This window comes from Oryzias latipes, chromosome 16 (genome assembly GCF_002234675.1).
Source record: "Oryzias latipes chromosome 16, ASM223467v1".
In the NCBI taxonomy this organism is placed as follows: Eukaryota; Metazoa; Chordata; class Actinopteri; order Beloniformes; family Adrianichthyidae; genus Oryzias; species Oryzias latipes.
This window is the reverse complement of record NC_019874.2, coordinates 11,865,257-11,889,736: the sequence shown is the minus strand read 5'-3', so window position 1 is coordinate 11,889,736 and position 24,480 is coordinate 11,865,257. Positions and strand designations below refer to the sequence as shown.

The 24,480-nt window shown below is 38.5% G+C and overlaps 1 protein-coding gene across 1 annotated transcript; it reads left to right on the top strand.

Annotated features, from left to right (window-relative positions):
* On the top strand, positions 1-21,629 carry LOC101158630 (doublecortin domain-containing protein 2). Its single transcript, XM_011485014.3, has 11 exons — positions 1-543; positions 1,840-1,894; positions 4,149-4,225; positions 4,377-4,511; positions 4,761-4,910; positions 6,477-6,537; positions 7,456-7,639; positions 18,832-18,902; positions 19,227-19,347; positions 20,303-20,373; positions 20,829-21,629. The coding sequence occupies exons 1-11, from the start codon at positions 257-259 to the stop codon at positions 21,531-21,533; spliced, it is 1,917 nt and encodes a 638-aa protein (XP_011483316.1). The 5' UTR covers positions 1-256; the 3' UTR covers positions 21,534-21,629.
* The last annotated feature ends 2,851 nt before the right edge of the window (positions 21,630-24,480 follow it).

Genomic DNA, 24,480 nt, shown 5'->3' with positions numbered 1-24,480 from the left:
AGTTTTTTAGCTGTTCTTTTTGTTTGTTGACGCTCTCATTTCTGTCTTGGCTCTAATTGGAGTTTTACGCGTCACTTTCTGCTCACGCACAGTTTATGAGCTGTGTACTTTTGCCACAAGTGGATCAATTTACCCGACATTTCAGATTCAATGATCTTTTACGTGCCTGTGTCGTCCAAGTGGGATTAGCGCCTTGAGAGTTTCTTCAAACTAACATCGCACTCGCTGGCGCGCCCGTGCGCTTTTACGCACAACGATGAGCTCGGAAAAGCCAAGCTTTCTATCCCAGCCCGTGGTGAAAAACATCTTCATGTTCCGGAATGGGGATCCATATTACGAGGCACGTCGGATTGTCGTGAACGAGAAGAGGGTGTGCAATTTTGAAACCCTGCTGCGGGAAGTGACCGGCGGGATTCAGGCTCCGTTTGGAGCGGTGAGAACCATCTACACACCGAGAGGAGGTCACAAAGTTGACTGCATGGAGAGCCTGCATAGCGGGGAGCAGTACGTGGCTGCAGGAAGAGAGAGATTCAAAAGGCTGGAGTAAGAATAAGTTATGTTTTTGTCTCAAACGTTTTCACTTTGTTCATTCGCCCTCCACATTTTTAGTTATAGTCTAAAAATCCTTACAATCTGGCTGTTTGCATCAGGGGATTTTCTTGAAAAACACGTTTGGATTGTACGAAATAAATCTGGAACTTGAAGGTTGGCCCAGTAATGAACCTGGCTTATGTTGGTGTGACTCAACAGATTTGCACCAGTGCTGAGTCACATCTTAACGCAAATGAGATCAGTCCGGGACTTGATCTGCCCTGGCCTTGAAATGAATGTGAAAAAAGATAATAGGATCAAAGTAGCCATGATCTGATGGCATCATGTGTGGGGCGAGGTGGTATGAAGGTTGCATTCTGCAACATGTGCTACATTTGCCACAATGAAAGACAAACTGCATGAAGAGTTGATGGACATCTGCCCGTTTACTGACTGTTGGTTATGCCATTCAAATGTTCTAAAAACCAACCAGGGCAGAAAATTTTGGACACATAAAATTCTTTAAATTTCTTAATCAGACCATTTGGGCCACATTTGGAATATGGAACAGAGTATATTGTCACTGCACTGCATGGTGTGCAGTGCTTAGCGCCCTGACCTCTCAGTAAGAAGGTCCTGGTTCAAATTCCAGCTGGGACCTTTCTATGTGCAATTTGCATGTTCCCCCTGTGCATGCATGGGTTTTCTCCATCCACTCCAGCTTCCTCCCACAGTCCAAAAACATGCTTCTTAGGTAATTAATTAGGTTACTCTAAATTGTCCCTATGTATGACTGTGAGTCAGTATGGGTGTTTGATTGTGTGGCCCTGCAATAGACTGGCGGCCTATCTGAGGTGTACCCCACCTTTACCCAACAGTAGTGGACAGGCTCCAGCAACCCTATGATATTATACACCGGGTTAGGAAAATGGATAGATGGATAGATGGATAGCCACAGTGTCACGGTGCTGTTTGCATGTACAACACAATTTAAACCAACCAGTCAAGGGGAAGGAATCACACACACATATATCAATTTTTCATACGCTATCAAGTGGCACATGAAGTTAAAATAATTATAGACGAATAATTTATTTAAAAAAATACATTTGAAATCAGTGGTTACAGAACAATTGTATACAATTGTCTACAATTTCTGTTTAACATCTAATTTAAAAATATATATTTTACAGTGGTTATGGCTTTTGGATCTAAAAGAAACTTACAAAAAAAATGATCAAGTTATTTGCAAATAAATCAATATTTTTTACTATTACTGTAATTCAGGCTTTTTCTCTTTATCTACAGTTATGTGCAGATTGGCACCAGAAAGAAGAGGATGATGCAGACTTTAACCACACCGGTATGGGAGCATCATGCCAACAGTGTCCTGTCAGAAAGTATGTTTCTCATCATGCCTCCATTCGTTCAATGAAGAGGCGCATCCATGTTCTGTTTTCCCATGTTGTATTAAGGAAGTAAACAAACCTGGTCATGTGACGTGGTGAATTGTTTTTCTCTGTCTCTAAGTAACTTTGGAAGATGTTTTGTTTTTGACAGAACATTTTTAAGGGTTTGAGTCGAAACAGTAAATGAATGCATTGAATGCAGGTTGTGTGAAGAAGTTGTTGGGATAGCTGAAGCAAGGTGTAACAATGAGTATCCTCCCTCTCTTTTTGACAGTGAAGAAACACCGTTGTTCCTCCAGTGACCATGCATTATTGATTTATGGATCATAACCATCCCTCCTTTTAATGCAACTTTAATCATCAGCTATGGGGTCAGAGCAGGGGCAGAGGCATCTTAAGGTCAGATAGCTCAGACTAGACTAATCATATTTGAAAGATGACTGGAGGTGGTCTGTCAAAGACTTGGGTAGTTGGAGCATGTAAACAAAACATCTATAATTTATGTTCCATGATAAAAAGTAAATATTTCGATTTCAAAGTGAGTTTTTAAATAGTAATGCAATTAATAAGTTAATCGGTCATCCTTACTGAATTTCTACAATTATGGTTGACTCCCGCTTTTTATAGGACACTGGAGAACCTGAGGAAGCTTGCGTTTCTGCGTTTGTGACAGAGATACAACATGTGCATTGTTTTTTTTTCTGCATGCTCCTTGTTGTCACTTTTAGAGATACAACATGTGCATTGTTTTTTTTTCTGCATGCTCCTTGTCACTTTTCGCACTCTCAAGAAGCAATGTGGCAAATCCAAATCTTTAAGCTGCCCTATGTAAATGGAATAAACAAAACCCTCATACCTACAGTACGTTTCTGTTTAACCCTTGTGCTATCCTAGGCACTTTAACATTGGGAGTTGGGTCATCTAGACCCACTAGACAGTGCGCTGAACCTTTTTTCTTCAAAGATTTGTGATCTTCACTGGTGTCCATAGATAACCTGAAATCTTTCCACCTTTATCCACCTTTGTCATGGTAGGTAGAACACGTCAATGTAAGGGTGGGGTCATCTAAGATAGCACAAGGGTTAAGAGAAATAAACTGCTTCCACTGCTGCCTCACATACACATCCACTGGGAGGAACAAAAACACACATTTTGAGCAAGCTGATATATCCAATGAGTCTTGGTTTGACTTTTTTTGTGCAATACAGCACTTAAGCTGCAGTAAATGGTTAAACAAATTAAACCTACTGCATTTTGCTGGTCCGGGCCTTGAGGGTTGTGGCTGGTCTACCCACAGTTTAGGATTTCTGACTTCAGAATGTTTTTTAGCCAAAATTAAAACAAAAAGACGTGCCGAATGGGTATTCCCTATGCTTTCCCCAAAACATGATCTTCATCCTTTGTTTATCAGAAATATACAAGTGATTGCTCAGAAAAGTTAAAAAATAAATCTTGATACATCTCTCACTTGTGAACACAAGTTGGATGGTTTCAGGTCTGTATTAACTAAAAAGAACATGCAAGGTGTTTAAAAGTTTAAATGTTACATTGTCTACAGGGGCCTACCAAAATATCTAATATTTGTCATTCACTGTAAAGCAAAATGTTTACTCTTTGTGGAAGGATTGTCAACAGAGAAACAAATCTGGACTTTTATTCTCTTCTAGCCCCTTAAACAGGCAAACTTTTTCTTGTTTATTTATCTTGATCTTGCCTTCGTTTTCTACTTTCGTAGTTTGTATCGGTTCATGTGCCTTCGTTGTCGATGGCAAACACTAGTAGATTGAAAGCGTAGCACCTTTAAACATTTTCCAAGATTCATCCATTATGTAATTTTACTTAATTCCCATATGGGGTCAAGCTATTAAAGCTGGAAGGCAGAGTACTCCCTGTTTGCCAGACCGCTGTATAGGGAAACACACAAAGGCAAACAACCATACATACACAAACATTTACACCTTTTTCTGGACTCCCTGAAGTTGTCAAGCTGCAACTTCAAACCTAACTTTGACTTGAAGTTTGGAGACCATTATCAGGGATGGAACTGGGCAGATCTGGACTTGTGACTACAGACTTGATTCATGTGGTTCTTTTGCATTTGAGTTTTACAATCCAATGTTTGGTATGTTTATAAACTTTTAGCAACTCACTCTTATCACAACTCTAAAAATCTAAAAGTTTTTGTCCTTTTTTTTCTTCTCTTTTCAGACTAAACCTCTGCCCCCCAATCGAATAAGTGTGTCTGCTCGTTTCCTGAAGCCCATCAAGGAACCATGTCCAATATTGTAAGTTTAGATTGCACACTTTTCTGCTAATTTTTCCATTATCCTGTTATTTTTCCGAATCCCATCCTCTTGTTTTAAAGTTTTGCTTCAGTAAGAATGTGAAGGATTTTTGATAACCAGTTCTTACTCCGTTTGCATCTCCTGTGTTTAGTGTGGTGGCGAATGGTGACATCTTGAACCCTGCAATGAGGCTGCTGATCCACCAGAGGATGCTGGGGCAGTTTGACAGGATTCTGGAAATGATCACAGAGAAGATGGGGCTGAGAGTGCTGGGAGGAGTGCGAAGGTAAAAGTGTGTGTGGGCAGATCACACCATCATGTCTGCGTTTTGCATCTATTTAGACATATGTTAATGCATGCATAAGCGTTCTATAAAAAAAACATTTTTACATTTTGTTGCTATGGCTCAAAAAGAGCAGTAAATGACTTCAGTTAGCAGTCATTTATAAATGAAAATACCTTTTTTATCTTCTAAAACAATAGCAGAAGTTTAAGAACAATCCTCTGTGTTTGGACTCCCTCTGTGTGTCTTTAGTCTTTACACTTGTGAAGGCCTCCAGGTAACCGATGGGGAGAAGTTGGAGAGCGGTCAGCTTTATGTGGCTGTGGGAAGAGAAAGATTCAAGAAACTTCTATACAGTGACCTTCTTTTCTCCAAACCAAGAGGGGCGAGGATAAACAGAGGGTAAGGCATAAAAAATCCACCTAAAAAAACAAAACAAAAAAAGCCTTCAAGTAGTCTCAATTTGGTTCTAAATTTTAAGTACTTTTATGATGTTTTCATTTATTTGATTTTATCTTGTATGAGGTTATCAGCTGTCCCAACAATTTCCGGTGAGAATTCTGTCTGTCTGTCTCTCTCTCTCTCTCTCTCTCTCTCTCTATTTTCGGTATTTTTTTCGGTACAAAAAACTAAGGCAGAAAAAATTACTAATAAAATGCATTTATTGGTTTTAAATAACAATAAATAAAATTAACCTATGTAGGGGATCTGATTAATAAAATAAGAAAAACTATTAGCTGCCAGGAACCAAACAAATTTGGATAATTAACACTGGCCTGAAAAAAAAAAACATTTTGACTTGCACATCTTTTTTCTTGTAGACCCGATTGTTACAGTCGGTGATGCCGTTTTAAGTTCATTAACAGATTAGATGTGTTACTGGGGCATACGCTATCTTTGTGTAACAATGTCAACACACAGCATTCGACTTATCCAATTGTCTTTTCCTTTCATGGATGCTGACAACAAAGTTGAAGGGATATGGGGGGGTCCTCATCTCTGGCCTCGCGTCTGCATTAGCCACATGTTTGACATGCTTACTGTCCGTCACCTAATAGCGTATCGGAGGAAACTCATGGCTAACATTAGTTAATACAGTGGTGACCTGGGGGTTAGCCCCGCCTATAGCCACTAAACTCATGGGAAGTGTGACATCTTGTGTGTTGAATCCTTCACCATCACTGAGAGAGCTATGAAGAGAAGTGAGGTTCATGTTGTTACGCTGTTCATGTGCGTTCAGAATAAATGGATTTAATGCTGGAAAGGAGAATGAGCAATCTATTTCTCTGTCTACTTTCTCTCTAAGACTGTATGAGGGCATGTGGAGAATGGGGCAAGGACAGCCAACATAGCTAGTTAATTAGCAGCTCGGCTTTTCCAATGTGAACCAAAATGAAACTGCCGTACCGAAACGGTTCGGTTCAACTTCCTGTATCACTACACCCCTACCTTCAAGTAATATGTTGTTATATACTGGATACATTGTCTCATTTCCTCACAGAAATGTAACAATGACATTTAAATTTGGAAACTCTTCCATTTTTTAAGTTCTCTAAAGACAGAAAACTCATATATTTCAACACTCTTAAATTGCTGTCAGTGTCTTTGCTCCCTTGATATTTTGTAAAAAGTTGCTGGTTCAAATCCAGACTTGGTTACTGTGCCTGTGTGGGTGCTCAAAGTCCAAAAATAGGCCTCATAGGAGTGAGCGTGAGTGTGTGTGGTTGTGGGTGTGCAGAAAAAAAAACAAGTAAGTGATTAATTGACTTCAATGGGTAAAAGAAAAAATGTTTACAAGTTACATTTTACAAAATTTAAAAAATTCAAATTCAAAGTAGTTTACAGTTATTATTAATATTATTTTATAGTGCAATGATTTGCTTTATTGTGAGACTAAAGTGTGCTGTTTTGGAGAAAATGGAGTGTTTTTCTAAATGACCTGATAATTTCTATTTATTGTTTTTACAGGAGGAAGACATACTCTCTCCCACCTCTGTACAGATTTTCAAACTCAAAGCAAAGTGGAAATGTAAGATTTACACCATTTTCCTAACACATTTGGTTTAAAGGGCCTATATCATGCAAAATCAACTTTTATTTTTACCTTTTAAGTATGTTATAATTTTCATTTCTCTCTATTTTGATCCATTCATGCATTTCTGAGTATTCCTCTAAAAACCTTCACTCTGAGCCCCTCCCAGTTCACGAAAACGAGTGGGTTTTCACGTGTGATGTCACAAAGTAAAGACCAAAACCTTCCTGGTAGAGTCTGCGCTGTCAGCACCATCCCCAGACTAACACTCACACCCACTTTCTCTGCCTAGCTTGCGGTAATCAGCAAAAATGCTTTTGTAGGGCTCCACGATCTGCACATCCATCTTTGCAGAAGTTTGGATGATGTTTTTTTTTTTTGCGGGCGTAACGCAGATACGCTGCAGAGACCGACTCTAGGATGACGTCATGTAATGGGTGGCACACACAAGGAGCGAAAGGCGGTGTGTGTCAGAGATTGAGTCGTCTTATTTCGGGGTAGCAAAACCAGCTGCAAAAATAAGTAATATTTCATCAAAAAATCCTACTTTAGCATGTCAAAGATAACATTTTATCATATGGATTTAATTTATTCTAAAAGGCTTAAGAAAAGCATGATATAGGCTCTTTAAATTAACCTCTGGTGTTGAGTCTGTGGGGACTTTCAGCCAAACCATCTTTTTTAACATAAATAATCATGCCTCATTCTCTTAATCTGTAATTTTCTACTTGTAAATACCAAGTTTATAGTTTTTCGAATTTTAAAAAGGACTTTAAATAAGTCGAAATTGCTTAAGAATCATTGATTTATTATTATTTTTTGACTCATGTTCTGATAGAACACACACAACCATCTGCTTCAAGATATTTCTTTCTTTGAACTAAATTGACACAACTGGATATCCTTTTTTCTCAGAGTAAGTCAGAGGTTCCCAGCAGTAACAGTGAGGATCGAGATTTTAGGACGTCTCCTTTGGGCCTCAGCAACACCAGCAAGGAACATCTGTCGTCTATTGTGAGGGAGATCTCCCAGTCAAAGCTGCTCTCCCTCAGGAAGAGGAAGAGCGGACAAAGCTTCAACCCCTATCCATGCGATGATGGTAACATGCCAACACAAAACAGCCATTTAAGTCTATTAAGAATCGTTTTTGAAGCATTGACTGCATTTTTTGAAGGCTGATAAATAAATATTACCAAAAAAAGAGGAAAAAAGGTAAGGAAAGACAGGTGGATGGACAGATGGAAAAATAGAGACATGAAGAAAAAAAAGATAAATGCAGTCTCAACAGGGCACAAACCAGTGCTTGTGCCTGTCCCAAGCCAGTCAAATGCATAGGGTGTCAAGAAGAGCATTCAGCTTAAAATTTATATATAGGAAAATATATATTATGGATAGATGAACAATAGCGATAGCATGGTTTTCTAAGCATTTTAGGGGCTCGGAGGGATTTGATACCCCAAACTCTCAGCACAACCAGACTTGCCCCCCCTGATATTCTACCTGCACCTCATAGTGGGACTGGCTTAATCCGGGCCAGCATGTTAGAAGATATTTTTGTTGCTTTTGCATCTTTTACACTTAACATACCTTTTTTTATGCTTTGTGGTTTTGTTGAATACCTATGACGTAATGGTCTGTCTGGAAAATATTCAGGAACTTGTTCAGCACCTAAATGTCCACATAGGGGCACTGTTGCTCTGCAAACCTGAAGTCTGACTCTGTGAAAGTAGGTCCAGCATGATGACATGAACAACTATTTCAAGAAACCCATTACATCATCTTCTGTGCTTGTGATCAGTGTCTCTAATTGTCCTGTGGAAACTTAGGTTTGTGCTTGGTGGTGACAACATTCGCAGCAGATGAAAACCGAGGTTGATTTGGAAGCTGTCCATTAAAAAAATTCAAAGGGATAAAAAAAAGAAAAAAAACCTTAAAAAAATATTCATAAATAAGATGACTTTTCATTTTAAATGAACCACAATGATTGTGGTCGTACTCCATCCATTGTTTCGAACCAGATTACGTCAGCTTTCCGGATGGATGTTTTTTTTTTGCTCCTCTGGCAGGAGAGTTGATAGTCGAAGCACAAAGAATTTGTGTCTGTGGTTCTGGGGAGCTGGCATTTTGCATCAAAGGAGCAGACGTGGAACATGTGTGCAGGCGTGTTCGACTGCAGTACAAGTTTATGTGTGTGTTTTCCTCTGCTGCACGTAGTAATCTTCTTCACTGTTGATCCTTTGCAAATCTTTTGGTAAGAGAAGTCATTTTAGGAGTACAGAAAACAAACAAAAGACAACAATATTGGTCACTTTGGGTGACATTGACTAAATATTGAATGAACATAGAGAAAGGAAGTGGATCTGGCGTCAGACGAGGCAGTTTAAGCATGTCTGCTCCCTCTGGACTCCCCCCTGTGGTTTGACCTTTAAAATCTCTTTGAGTTGCTGTCATGTTAACAAGACACAATAGTTTTCTTATTTGTTTAGCTCCATTGCAAGATAATAAATAAATGATGCAATGTCTTTGCGCCTGTTAGTCATGCTTCTCCTATAAAATAGAGTACATTTTCATTTTCGTTTGCCATCTCTTTGAAAATAAATGCATCCTTGCATTACATCAACTCTATGAGTTGGAGTTTGCGCTCGCATCGAGCTCCTCAGCAGGAACTCTGTGTTCTTCTCACTTTCATGATTCACAGCAGCACAGAGGTGTTTTTTGCCGTTAATTTTCCTCGGAGAAATGCTCCCCTCCCTCGGTGCCGGCTTAATGCATTCAGCTCTTTAGCGAGCCGGAGCTCAGGGAAAAAGCTGGCAGAGGCTGTGGAAGAAGCCGTCAGGAAACTCATGTTTCTGACTGAAACTTTTAGAACAGGAAACAAAAGATGATTGCGAAGGTGTCACGCCATCATTAAAATATTTGTGAGCAATGACGGATACAGGGAGAGACATCAAGTCAAAAAGAAAGAAGAAAAAAAGCTCTGCTTGATTTTGTTGCAAGGGAGAAGACAAAAAAGACAGGCTGACGCTGTAACTTGAGCTACTCGCTTTGTCCTAACACAATCAAAGTGTATGTGCATGCCTGTTCATGTGTGTTTTAACACCAGCACACATTATTTACTGCCCATCGGCTAGACCGAGTAAAAGTGCAGCAGGTTGTGTCTGGTGTATTGTACAGCATTTAATGTTTCTGCTTCATTAGCTTAAACACAGGAGGAGGACAAAGGGGTCGGGAGGCACGACAACTCATGCAGCAAAGGTCACCGACTGAATTTGAACCCGCCGCAACAAAGACGTCTGGCTTAAAAGAGTTTAAAATGATATTGTGGCTGTCATACACAACACGGTTACGGCAGTCTGCTTGAAAGCGGTTAATTATTCGTCCAATTTAGCCAGCCCAAGCATTTATGCATCGGTGCTCGGTTTCTATAGAGGCTGTTGGCAGCTGTTGCTAACCTCAGAATAGGAATAGGAGGAGGATGTTTATCAGTTCTTCTCCTTAAAGGACCTCTGTGGACAATTCAGTTAATGGCTCCCTCGAGAAGGGAGGACAGGTAAAAACAGTTGAACTGAGACGTTAAAAGGAAAGAAAAAAAGAATAAAATCTGAATTTATTGAAAAGAGATAGTGATAGAGGGGGAATGAAATGATGAAAAAGGAAGAGAAACAGGTGGAATTAAATAGTGAAAAATGTGAATAGGTTGAGTTGATAGAGCATGAGCTTTGAGCTGAGATAAAAAATAAAAAAAGGGGAGGGGGGGCAAAGTCAGATATTGAAGGGTAGGTGCTGGGTGGAGTTTGGGTAATTGCCTTTCATTTGGATAATCTTCCCATTTAGAGTCATCAAAGCAGATTTTTACTTGCCGGTGCTTCTTGCTGGGGCTAAATTGCTTCTGTGAATATCAACAAAAGAGGCCTGTGCTCTAAGGAAGAAGGACTAACAGACAGCATTAGGAGAGACAGGAAAAGGCAAAGATACAGACAGAGGAGGAAGGCTTTATTGATATTCATCTTTTCTTATCCATGTCTCCGCAGGTGCATTAATAAGGGAGAATATTAATTGAAGCTAAGGGGGAGCCTAGAAAGTGTTGTTGTTACTGTGTGGTAAAGACCCAATCCAATGAAAGTTTTGTTTTTGCTGTTTTTACCATGTTCTTGTGGCCTAATTCTCATGACGGAGGAAATAAATTGAGAAATGTAAGCTTAAAATTGCATTTCTGAGTATTGCTTTAATTAAATTGTTGTGAATCAGGAGCAGACGCTAAAATGTCACTGGAAAAAGTTAGTAGGTGTGATGTTGAAACCACTACGGTAAGCCTCAAGCTCCCTGCTCTGCTCCTTTCTGCATCCTTTTGCAGAAAACCAGAATCACGTACATCTTCATTTTCCTCGTCCAAGCTGGTATCAGGCTTAAAACTGCATAGCTGGATAGCTCCCATATTGTCCGCCATTTTTTGTTGTGCCGCTAATGTTATGCAACATACGTGTGTTGTAGAATGTGCTAAACATGCATTCCTGAACTTGCTTTTAGCATACGGTGTTCACACTGTACTGTCGCCACTTGATACTAGTGCATGTTGGAGGAAGCTTGGTGTGAAATGTCACACCAGTGCAAGTCTTGTTAATCTCGCTCCAGACTTTTTCTTCCACAGCTCTTTTCTGACATATAAAAAACTTGGTACGGGCACAATCCATAATTAATCATTTCTCCTTCACGATCAATTTTCAAACGGTTGGTACTTCCATCAATTAAAAAGGAATGATATCCATACCTGATTGATCAAAGTTTAACTGGTATAACTATCAATGTGCATTCAATGGTCACACACTTTGTACGTAGAGCCCATAAACTGACTTAAAAACGTGCGTAGCTATCCAAAAACACAAGAATATTTAACGTGAAAACCTGAAACGCGCATTTACTAAAATGTTATATTGGAAGCTTCTGTGGTGGGGGTCAGGTGCACAGGAGGGTGGTTGTTCCTGGATCTTTGTTTGACGGTGAGGCTCTTGGATGCCTGGATCGGCCGGGTTGCTGCGCTGTCTGCCCCCAGCTCTGGGGTGTGGGGTGCCGGGCCTCTTACCTCTGCTGGACCATTCAGTGTGATCTAGGTACACTCTAAGAGGCACACATTTATTCAACCCACCTGCTTATTCACCTTTGTACAAATATGGGCACGGGTATTGTGTTTTTCTCTTTTTCTACACCCCTCTTCATGAATATCGGTAATGCGAATATTGTTTGTACCTGTCTATGTTCAGAAATCTTGGGAGATACAGTAAATTTTTAATCATTAATGTATGATTATACTTCTAACCTGTAAATAGTTGTGTGCAGACTTAATTTTTTTTATTTGTTTTTTTGTTGCTGTGTGAACTAAGTTATGTCATTTACTTACGACTCTTTTATGTTTTAACTTTGTGATATCGACTACCCCCACTATAACCCCTTATCCCCCATCTCCGACATCCCACTCTGTTTCTTTCTCTCCTCTTTTTTTTCTTATTTCCGTCCGGTCCAACAAGGAATGCATACAAATATAATTTTCATAAATGAAGCTTTGCCTCAAATACAAAAGGGGTTTATTAAAATTTACACTCAGTTTGTCTGAAGATCCATAAACCCCAATTGTAACAAAAAAATCTGACCAATACCAGAGGCACTCAGCTCTGATCTGCTTGCTCAGCTGCTGGACAGGACAAGTTAAAAAAATAAAGAAATAAGGAAGTGGCCGCTTGAACGTTCGTTTTCAAGCCTGGGGTGAACGTAGCATTAGGTTGGGTTTGTGAGGCACGGTAAGCCAGCGATGGAAAGGGTAAACAGATAGATGTTGGGGAGTAGGGGTGGGCTTACTCCTTATGAATGCCAACAAATCAGAAGAGAAATTTTAATAAACTTCTGCTGCACTGTAAATACTATGTCCTAGAAAATGACATTTATGCTAAAAACTGCACAAACATAATGAAAAGACCCCTGGGAACAATCTTACAATGGATCAAAACATGATTAGAGTTGGACTTTAAGCTATAAAAAATGCCACTTTGACTTCTCCTTTGAATATAATTTTTCAAAAAATGTTTTCTTAGTTGTATTTTTTTGGAAACTCTGTGGGAAGAAGAGTGTTAAAAGCTGTAGATTGCCTGTTGGCTCCATCTCTGAGAGCATCTGTCCAATTTAAGCTGCTGGAAGGATGCACATCGTCACCTGCTCACACAGTTTTCCTCGAAAAAGACTTCATATGTCATTTTTAACAAAGAGAAATGAAAGCGCTCCTCGTCTTGCTTTTGCGAGCCGGAGGGGAGCGTGGTAAAGATGTGGGAGTCTGTTTATGTCTTTGCCTCTGTTTTTGCAGGAGCCATCCAACCAGATCAAGCCTCTTCCTCTGGTGTCATAAAATGTAAATCTTCCTTGGGGAATTAGCCCTGTTAGCATGTGAATCTACAGCGCCTGTCAGGGTAAAATGGGCTTCAGAGCAGCATTGACGTGCACAAGATGAGTCCGTGTGTCTTAAATTGTGTGCCTGTGTCAAAAAACAAAGCAATGAAGGCTGAAAGACGGTAACACTTGAAGGTTTTTTGTGTTGTTGGAAAGTTTGCAGCGTGTTCATTTATGTGTGTCTTTGTAAGTTTTTATTTCATGTGCTTACATGTCATATTCTAGACACCTTGCCCTTTCAACTGTGGCAGAAAAAAAAGGTTCTTGATGGCCCCTTTGATCCAGGATTACTTAAAAAAAAAGCTGTGAAGACGTATTAATCTGCTACATTAATCTGCTAACAACGTTTCAGCTGTAAGATGTTAAATATAGGGTTAGGGTCATGTCTGACACTTTGGGTGGCACAATTTAACTCACGTCTGTCACCTCTAATCGAATCGGCGGTGCTTGCTTTGGTAGGGTCTGGCAGGCACACATGTGACTCCCTGAGATAGACGTATCACCGTCCGAGCTGAATGGCCAGAGTGTTTAGCTGACATTTGCAGATATCTGGGGTTTACGCCACATCCTTGCATTTGGAGTTTAGCCAGACAGACCCACTTCGATGCAAATTGTGTTTTTGGTGTTTTGAACATGTTTTTGTGGCATCTTTCTGATCATGGAGGACATATATAAAGAGAATTAAGATTAAAACTGCCTTTCCTGGTTATTTTGGCACCATTCGTCCAAGCTGGCATCTGGCTTAAACTGGATAGCTCTGACAGTGCTCTCTGTTGGATCTGTAATGTTAGTTTGGGGCTGTAAGGTAGCGAGATACATGGATGATGGGAAGGGGGGAGGGGTAACTCTGTGCCAACAGTCCCACTGCTGCTCTGCAGAAACTATGTCCTGGAAAACAACACTTTTTTTTTTTTTTTCTAAAAACAGCATAATCATCATTAAAAGACCAAAAGATGATCGCAGTGGGACTTTAATGGGGTTCTGTCTGGTTTTTGTCCTAACGATGCGCAACAACAAGTGTCTATGCAAAACTATTTAGCCTTATTTGAACCGTTTAAGTCTTCGCTAATGCCTGACTCAGAGCAGCGTTACATAACCGACATTTAAACCACAATTTTTTATTTATTCCATCTATATTTTATGAGGAAATATACATAGCCCCAGGAAATCTATATACATCTGAAGTTGAGGCCATTCAGGTTAAAACCTTGATATAATGAGGATGTTTAGATGGAGGGTTCCTGGAAGCGGGGAGAAAATAGAAAAGAGAACCAGCTCCATGAATTATTTAAAAATTGAGCTGAAGCCGTGACCTTTATAAATATTACTCTTCCTGTCTGACTGCAACATTGTTAGGCAGCGCTTTCCTTTGATTTAATGTCAAAGCTATCTTAGCACAGGGCTGCACACTACAGCAGATATGTAGACTTTTCAACACTATTGAAAAGGTTCCCTAAAGAGAAAGTGCATGCTATTGATTTATTCTGAGGTGCCTCGGAAACAAGGATTAATGGAAAATATCCATCTCGGCTGAAATATTTTATTTGGTGAATCTTAGGGAAGATATGCTGCCTTTTCAGTGCTTTTTCGCAAAATAACGGAACTTTTGTAATTTAATCCTAGCTCTAGTCATCATTTAAATACCTTTGCCAAGCTGACTTAAAACTGTAAGTCGTGAAAATTTGCCAACAGAGTCCGGTTGTCTGGACTCAAGAGGGGTGTTGTTTTTTTTCCCCCTGCGTTTCGCATCACCATAAAACCCGAGTCCAACTGTGTGCCGCTCTCGCAGTAGCTCACCACAGACTCATAAAAAGCTTTAATAGGACTCTGGTCAGTGACTGGAGTGCACTTGCTGAGTAGCAGCATTTCATAATCACCATTCAGAGTTACTACCAACATTATTTTACACGCCACTATAACTCAGGCATGCGCTGAGTGGATTAAATGAAGGGCGTGCAAATATGTAATATACTGTATGGTTACATAAAGAAGTCATGCGTGTGTGTGTGTGTGTGCGTGTGGTGGGGGGAGTCAGGTACGTAACGGGATATCACTTATAGAGTGTTTATTTCATTTGGAAGTGACAGGATAAGTCATTTCAACATTTTTTTTTCTCCTTGAGTCTTAAAGAAACAAATGTTTTAGTAGAAACTTCATCCAAAAAAAAGCAGCTCCCATTTGCATATCCTTTAGAATTCAAAAGTCTTTAACTGATTCTTAAAAAAACATGACTGTGAGATAAGAGAAAGGCTGCTGTTAGACAGCTAAAGGGTAGCAGAGAGTGCGACATTCAAAAGCACATCTTTCCAGAGTGCCCTAAAGGCAGATGTCTGCCTGTCAGAGGTTATAACGGCTCAGAGTCTCATGATGGATATCAGAAACAGGAAAGGATGTAATAACAAATGTGTATCTAATTAGGCTCTGGTGATTGATTTGCTTTATTTTGCTCTGTATCTCTTTTCTTTCCAGGAATATACTGGCTAAACAGATCACGCGAGTTGAAGAGCAGCTGGGTGCATCTTTCTCTATTATCTTTTCTTTCTCACATTTATTCATGAATTTCATAAAATCAGATAAACATCTCATCTAAAGCCAAAGCTTTCCTCCCTCTCTGAATGAATTTTTCACAGATGCCACAGCCGTCTTTTGTGATCGTTAACAACGAGTCATTATAAATGAAGCTTTAACTCATCTCTAAAGAAAAATAAACAAACAAGTTAGAACTGACATACATGAATTAAAAAAAAATCCCTCTAATTATTCATTTGTGGCCAAGAGTGAGTATTTTGTGTGCAGAAGTTACTATTTCGTGGCCACAAATTAGCACTTTTTAGCACTTGGTGTGTGCAAATATTATAGTGTTTTGTGCCCTCAACTTAGTAGTTTGTGGCCACAAATTAGTATTTTATTACATTTGTGTGCACACAAATTAGTATATCATGGCCACACGTTAGCATTTAATTAGCATTTGGTGAACACAAATAAGCATTGCTTGGCCACAAATTAGCCTTTTATTAACATTCTGTGTGCACAAATTAGAATTTTGTGCACACAAATTAAATGTATTAGCATTTTTGTGCACAAATGAATATTTTGAGCACACCATTAGAATTTATTTACCATTTGGTGGACACAAATTAGCAAATTATTAGCTTTGTGTGCATACAACTTTGTCTTTTGTGGCCACAAATAATCATTTTATTAGAAGTTTTGTGGACATAACTTAGCCTTTTGTGCGCACAAATGAGTATTTCGTGATACAAATTGACAATTTATGTGCAGAACTTAGCATTTTGTTTGCACAAATTAGTATTGTGTACACACATATTAGGTTAGTCTTTCATGGCCACAAACTAGCAATTTATTAGCATGTTGTTGGCACAAATTGGCATTTTGTGCATACAAATGTTATGCTAAAAAATTCTAATTTGTACCCACAACATGCTAATAAAGTACTAGTTTGTGGTCATGACATACTAACCTAATATGTAATATGTAATATGTGTACAAAATACTAAGTTATCCAAATACAATTTTAATTTCATAAAATGCCAATAAAATGCTAGTTTGCGCACAAAAATACTAATTTGACCAAAAACCAATAATTTGAGAGAATGTTTTTTAATTTTTATTTATCATGTCCAGGGCTCCATAATGTATATATATAAAAAAGGTTGTGTTGTCGGTTACAGCACTGGATTTAAATTGAAAGTAGCATGCTAGATGGCAGGTTGTGGACTGTTTTCAGGTTCAGAGCCCATTTCAGTCAATATCCTCAGAGCTAAGCTATAATGCGACTGAATGCATTTTGAAAGCTGGGATGCAGCTTGTGTCACTTCAGAGGTGGAATGTGTTATCTCTGCCTCCTATCACTTCATCTTCAGATGGGTTTTATTACATTTCTTCAGACCAACTGTCATTTATAACCTTACCTTCCTTGGATGATGGCAGCAGGAGCCATTTCAATGAGTAATTACACCCACTTACAGCTGCATCCTTGTTTTAACTCATGCAGATGGATGAGGTGCAGCTTTAACCCTGTAATGCGAGCTTGTTCTGTTTCCATGCCTCAATCAGGAATATATGCATGTGTTGGCTTGATTACAGTTGTATTTATTTATTTCATTATTTTTTCCAGAAGTCACACTCTGGCTCACTTACAAACTCCAACATAAAACGGTCGGATCATTTGATATGCCAGAACCCCAATACAACTGATTTAATCGAGCTAAAGAAGCGGATATTCTAAATGCTGTATTTAATTTGATTTTGCATTTCTATGAGCCTCTGCCTCCCCCTCAAATCACGTTAAGATGTTTAGAGTCATAGCAGCTCATCCGCTGCTCACTCCCTGTCGTTCGGCCCTCGCTCCTAATGAATGCGAGCGATTTCCATAAAATATTCTTAAAAAGGTCCGATATGATTGCCATAACGTTTCATCTCTTACAATGGCTAAACTTTAATCAGTTTTGCATTTGAAATGCATTAAACATCTCTACTTGAGTCATTTTTCTTCCTTAACTGGTGTGTGTGGAAAGGACAACTAATATTAAAGACATTATTACTCCATTTAAATATTTTTTTCTTCCTTTGGTCTTTTCCTGCTTATATCTAATTGGAAAGTTCAGTTTCATCCAGTGTGTCTAAACAAGTGTCTAATAGTACTGTGTATTAGTGCATAAAGTTGTATTCTATCTATGATGTGTTGGGTTAATTACTCCAAAGCCTTTCACGCAAATTCTTAAGCGCCAATTTTCATTTCCAACAAACCCACCTCACAGAGCTGACTGCTTTGGTAGAGGTGAGTGTCCACTGAACTGCAGCATCATGTCCTCATTTAATTCCCGGCATAGCCTCTGAGTTGTTTGATATGACAGCTGGACAGTTCAGTTCTCCAATAGATACTGTAAAAACCCCATATATATATATATATATATATATATATATATATATGTTATATTATATATTTTTTTTCTGTGCACGTTCTTGTACTACAGCTCTGTGTTTTCCCCAAATTGTGTTGAATTAGTGCATTAGACAATAGCTATTAAATTGGTTATGTGCTCAAACCTGTGTTGCTAAAGTAATCCCAATGATTTGATAGTGGTGTTAAAGATGATAGTCTTTCTGATGAAATGTGACAGTCGTGTCACAAAATAACCTCATCTGAATGCCCATTGACCCTTTCCTCGGGAGCTCCATTGTCTGAATGAAGTTGTCAAAAGTTTTTTTTCTTTTTGACCACTAGGTGTCAGGCTTGTGCCATATGTGAACACACCCAACAGGATAACTGGTAAACAAATAACAATAATAAAATTAATTTTAAAAAATCATCAATCATTAAAAATGGACTAATCCCCCGTTTAAGGACTAGTCAAACTTATTGGATTCTCTGAATCAGTTCAGTTTTTATCACTGGAGTTTTAGTTTCCAGTTTTAAAACAACAGAACAGAAAAGTATCTGTGGTTGAATTTCAAAATAACAACAGATTCGGCAAAAAAAAAAGAAATTGAATCTTCTTTTTACTAAAAATAGTGGTGGGTACAACCAAAGTTGTTTTTGCGATATTTGTGTCTCTCTATTAGGTAAGAACTTATAACAAAACACTAACACGGTCTGCTTGTTTGTTTGTTTTTTACCTTAAAGCAAAATTAGAAACATATTTATTTTATATAACATTGTTCTACTTAGTTTGTCATTTACTAACATATTGGTTGTTTACAATGAGAAAGACAGTTTTCTGATACTTCGATAAAAAGGCTACATTTCCCTTTTTTTCTTTTGCATTTTTTTAAGTAAAGAAAAGAAAAATTTCAGTCAATTTTTTCAGTCAATTTCAAATGTCTTTCTTATTCCAGACAATTCAGAATCCAAGGTCAATGATGGAAGCGCAGATTACAAAATTCAGCAGGACCGGGAAGCTGTGGAGGTATAAAAATGCAGCACTGAACAGAACAGACTGTTGCCAGGACAACACTCATCATTTTAAGAAGATAAAAAAAGAGGGTGTATACTCTATTTGAAACTAAAAAAAGTAAATAAATCTTATTCAATCTTTTGGGTTTTTGTTAAAATTGCCTTATTTCACAAAATGATTCGAAAAAATTGCTATGGAAACAAAAGGGTTCCATGATTGCATTTTAATTTGGCACATTTGATAAGTTTTATAACATAGGCCAAAGGTCTGTAAACAATCATTTTTATAATGAGGAATTCAAACTAAAATGTTCTTCCTGGGGTTACTTGGTTGCAGGAACTTGATGGTGATGTTAAAGCCACAGAAGCCATCAGTGAAAAAGAAGAAGTTGCTTCTGAAAACACAGAAGTGCCCCCACTAAGCAATGGAGACAACAAGGAAGATCTGGAGGAAAAAGGTAAAAAAGAAAAAAAAGGAAGTGATAAATGTAAACAAAAAGAAGAACACAGTGGAAGCCACACAGACTAGAGCAATGGAGGAGTGTGGAGCAGAGATTTAGCAGAGATAAAACCCAGGACTGTGATGATGATGATGGAAAACACACATCCTACCAGACGGAGGAGGAGCAAGAAAAACACAGAGATGAAGATAAGCCGGCAGTGGCGACAGAGAGGAAATCAGTAATGAGTGTGTTAGTGATGGAGACACAGGCAGTTATACAAAACAGCAGCAATCCGAAACCCCTATGTTGGAAGATGCAGCTTGTTACAAATAGTAAATGAAGCGAGAGAAAGGTTTCTGCTGACATGAAGAATAAATACTGCAAATAAAGCAGTTACACAAGCTTACATGACCAGGAGACAAAATTATTTACTTGAAGGTGGGTCTTTGTATATCTATGTATCCATTAATTTTGGAACCTGCTGCATCCCTTTTGAGGTCACAAAGTTGCTGGAGCCTATCCCAGCTACTATTATTATTATTATTAATTAACTTATTAAAGCTTATTAAAGATCTGTTGAATTTCTTCAAAATCAAATATGCACTACCAATATTACAATTAACTATTGTGCTATCCTAGGCACTTTAACATTGGGAGTTGGGTCATCTAGACCCACTAGACAGTGCGTTAAACCTTTTTTCTTCAATGATTTTTGATCTTCACTGGTGTCCATGGATTACATGAAATCTGTCCACCTTTATCCACCTTTGTCATGGTAGGGAGAACACGTCAATGTAAGGGTGGGGTCATCTAAGAAAGCATAAGGGTTAAAAAAGCTTAAATGTTTGATTTCTTAATATGTCAATAATGACTCGAAAGGCAAACTGAGCTTTCTCTTTTTTGCTCGGTATCTTAAATAATGTAAAAGTGAGCTTCACCTGATTGGTCAGCTGAAATTACTGTTTTCCAGATGAAGCAGAAACCAAGGATGAATATGAAAATTCAGATGAAAAAAATCAACAAGATGAGATGATTGAAGAGGTAAGAAATATCCCTTCTATGCATCACTGGCTGTTGACTGGATGACGTTCATTAGTGTAAAAAAAATCCTTGGTTGTGTCCTAATTATTTCATTTACTACATAGTGCATTGTTCAAATACACAATTCCAAAATTAAGTGCTCTAGAAATTTCCAAGAAGTCTGTGCGAAAAACCAGGGTGCATTGATGCTCACTAGTTTAGCAAATATAGAACACAATGCATCGCATTTGAACAATTTTTGTGAAAAAAAAGTATTTTAATTTATTTTTCATCATCAGAGCACAGTGAATTCACAATTAGTCTTTTTGAAATATTTACTTTTTGTAGGTTTTCACTTCGAGAAATCTGTGATGTCATAGATTCGAGTGGGTAAAGTTTGCAAGCTTCAGAGTAATATGCATTTCTTTTATTTTTTTAAACAATGCAATTCTTTCCTTGGAAATTCGCCATCACAGAACCACGATGATGAAGCGAAGACTGTAGATGATCCTGAAAAAGCGGAGGAGAAGGAGGGATGCATGTCTGAAAACACCACAGAAGAAGATGCATTAGCAACCAATGAAGGAAAAGGTGAAAGGCCAGATGAAGGTGGCGAAAAAGTGGAAGATGAGACGAAAGAGGCCGACGAGTCCAGTGATCAAAGCAGAGGAGGAGCAGCAGCTGCTGCTGCTGCTGAGGAACAAGAGGAGGAAGTTGATGCACAACAGAAAACCGAGGTCACAGAAGGAAGGCAGGAGCAGATAAATAGTAAAGAGCAGAGGTCCAGCAGTGCTAACAGCGATAAGACCCAGGAAAATAAAAACGATGGAAGCCTCGAATGTTCTGGGGTTGAGGAAGAGCACGAAAGAAATCAAGATGAAGATAAGCAGGAGCTGAGCAGTGGTGACAGAGAGGAACGCAGTAATGACCACGTTAACGATGTAAACACAGGGGAGCAGAAAGAGATAAAAAACAGCAATGATCCGGAAAGGCCTCAGTCAGCGAAGGAGAGTAAAAATGATGCAAGCGGCATCGTCAACGGTAACCAAGATGAAGCTAGCCAAGAGTCGGAAGAATCACAGGAGGGCAAAGTAAATGGAGAGGTGGCTTCAAATGATGATGAGGTGGAACGTGAAGCACAGCTGGACAGGAAGAATTCAGCCGCAACGATGAGTCAATGAAGAAGCAGATTTTAGTGCAGAAAAAAAGCAGCAAATGAGAAAACTGAAGAGGATAAAAAAAAAAGTTACAGCAGGAGAAGGGCTGTGAATATTACGCCCAACGTACGTAACGTAATCCAACGTAATGAACTGTCAAGTTACTGCATTTATATATGTTTTTGTAGAAAATCATTTAAATTTGTCTGTTGCTCCCATTGACTATATATGAGAACTGGATGTGTGCCGTCATGTAAATGGCCTATTTCCTGTGTTGTAATCTGTACTACCTTATGAAATGGTCTTACCCCATAGCACAAAATGATAGATATAGCTATGCATTTGTCTTACCTGATCAGATAACCCTACCTACAGTGTATGAATGAATGCACCGTTGTTATGTTAGTTATTAACACAGCAGGGTAGGTAAGAAAGGAGGAGGATTCACTAGGGGGGAGTCGGAAAGTTTCACAGGGCAGCAGCACAGACTCATGGAATAGGGAATTGGGATTGGTAGTCAGGAAACGTAGTTGACTTGTGTCGGTGGAGAGTGTAAGAACGTTTGCGACTGTCATTAATGAGCTGTATGGAGATGATCCAGAAGATCTGCAGCAGATCCGTGTGTAAAGTGCCCCTTTGTCCGTGCAGTTTTAAAAAATCGTGAGGTCTTTTGAACTGGAAGCCACGCGCACAGTGCAGAATATGAATTTACGTTGTAACTGGGCCGATAAGCCTAACTTTTATTCATATTCCACGCCACGGTCACATCATTCGGTTCGAAAGACGTGAGCTCAGATTTTGAATTGTTCACCACGCGGACATGAAGGTACTGAAGACACGGATCTGCCGTGGAGTTACAGTGCGCTGTGGAAGCAATAAACTAGACCCAGAGGTTAAGTAGTGAGCTAGCCCAAAATTCCAGAGCTAAGTTGACACGTGTAGCACTGCATTAGTGTCATTAAGCATATAATTAAATGTAGCATAACTTAAAGTTACAAAGACAGCAAAAACAGTATGAAAAAGTAAAAGAAGGGCGTTCCACTAAAACCGAAAATAATGACGTATCTTCGGACTGTGCAGGCGCTGTGAGTGCTGGTAGGAAGTTTTCTGGGGTACGACGGTTTTATGGAACGCCGGCTCCAAAGAAGCAAAATCAATTCAGTCGTCATTTTTCCACGATACCGTTGTCACCATGTTGGAACCAGAAATCATCAGTAAGCAGCGATAGGTCAGAGTCAATCTATGTCAACATTTCTATGGTAACAACTCTCGCCAATTAGGAGAGAGCTTGTTAGAAGTCCACCCCCTACCACTTGAAAACAGGCTCTGTTAATCAAACATTCAGCTTAAGGCCACTTACTTTTATTGAGGCATCTGATTGATCAGTTTATAACCAAATGACTTGCACTATAGGAAAAACTTTCACGAAAAATAACTTAATGCAAGTTTCTACAATTATTTTCTGGCTCCACATGAAAAAACGTGTGGCAAATGATCGTGTGTTGAAAATTAAAGCAGTTAAACTTTGACCAAATCAGTGACTGGGATTTGGTAGTAACGTATGGATGGCGTCCTTTTCAAACCACTGAAGTGCCAACCATTTAAAAGTTGATCGCGAAGGAAAAATGAATAATTATGGTTTATGCCCTGCCGGAATTCTATTACATCAATTCTTTCATTAATCTGAATGGGGCGTCGGAAGGAAAATTCGCAAGATTTGTACCGCATCAATATTTTGCACCAAGCCACTTCCAACTGTCAGTCCATGCGGTAATATAGGGTAGCGACAGTCCAGTGTCAACACCATAAAAGTGCATTCAAGAATGCCTGTTTAACGTGTTCTTGATCGCTAATCACATGACCAGGTACTTCCTAGATGGAACACTCAGTCCACTTCTCATGTACAGTCAATGGTTGCACATAGCTGTTAAAGCATGTTCTGGGTACAATCATGTTGGAGAAAACAAAACAGACAAAAAAAGCGCTGTGGCAACATATACTCTTAATTTTTATTCTACTCTTATTTATTCTGCTTCTTTTCTTCTGCTGAAGTTAGATATGAACAATGTTTTAAATATGTGGATTTTACTCAAAAAAATGCCTACACCAAGGTTTTGAATGCATGTTTGAGTTTCTCTGAACTAAAACCAATTCAACATATTTTCCAAAGGATCTAATACTGATTAACTTTACGAAAAAGGAAAGAGGGACTTTTACAAAATTCTAATTTAACATTCTTGTGACGTAGTCAAGATGTAAAATGCTTTTTCATTTATGTCTGTCTGTGAATAAAAAAAATAAAACTCTACAAAACAACATTAAAAATGCATTTCAGTGCATCAGTGGCTACAGTTGGTGTCATGTGTCGTTTTTTTTATTATCAAGCTTCTTAAGATGGAGCCACTTCAGACTGAGTGGTCTGAAATTCCCCCTAAATTACTTACCTAATCTTTCTTTTTTCCTGTTTTATTCATTCAAAAACTGTTAATTGTACTTTTTTTTTTAAATGAATGAACAGATTGATTCGAGAGTCTGCTCAGTTTTTCAATAGTAACAAAGACCTGCAATCCTGCAGTTTTCAGAAAAACTTTTGAGGTAAAATCTCTTCTCAAAGTGACTGTTCTGATCACTATCAGCACATAAAATAATAATAATATTTATAAGTAATATAAGAATATTTATTCTTATATTATATATTGTTGGCCAAAATTAGGAAAGAAATTGCACAATGCATCATTTTAGCAGTTTTGCCCATTCACAGATTAAGAATTTGAAATACATGTCTGCAAAACAAAGTAAATACCATCAAACCATTTTGAATTAGAAGTTCCCTGCATTTTGGGTCAAAATAAGGATTCTAAGATAGAAAATCATGAAGAAGTGAATGATAACAAGGCCAAATATGACTTAAACATTCTCAGGAGGATTTATAAATGGTAGTACTTTTTTGTTTGTGCATTAAACATATAAA

Bases quoted from the DNA above. Each gene is read 5' to 3' on its own strand.
- LOC101158630 (XM_011485014.3), top strand. From the start codon at position 257: ATGAGCTCGGAAAAGCCAAGCTTTCTATCCCAGCCCGTGGTGAAAAAC. The intron at 1,895-4,148 runs GTATGGGAGCAT...TTCTCTTTTCAG, and splicing joins TGCAGACTTTAACCACACCG to ACTAAACCTCTGCCCCCCAA. The intron at 7,640-18,831 runs GTAACATGCCAA...TTCTTATTCCAG, and splicing joins CCCCTATCCATGCGATGATG to ACAATTCAGAATCCAAGGTC.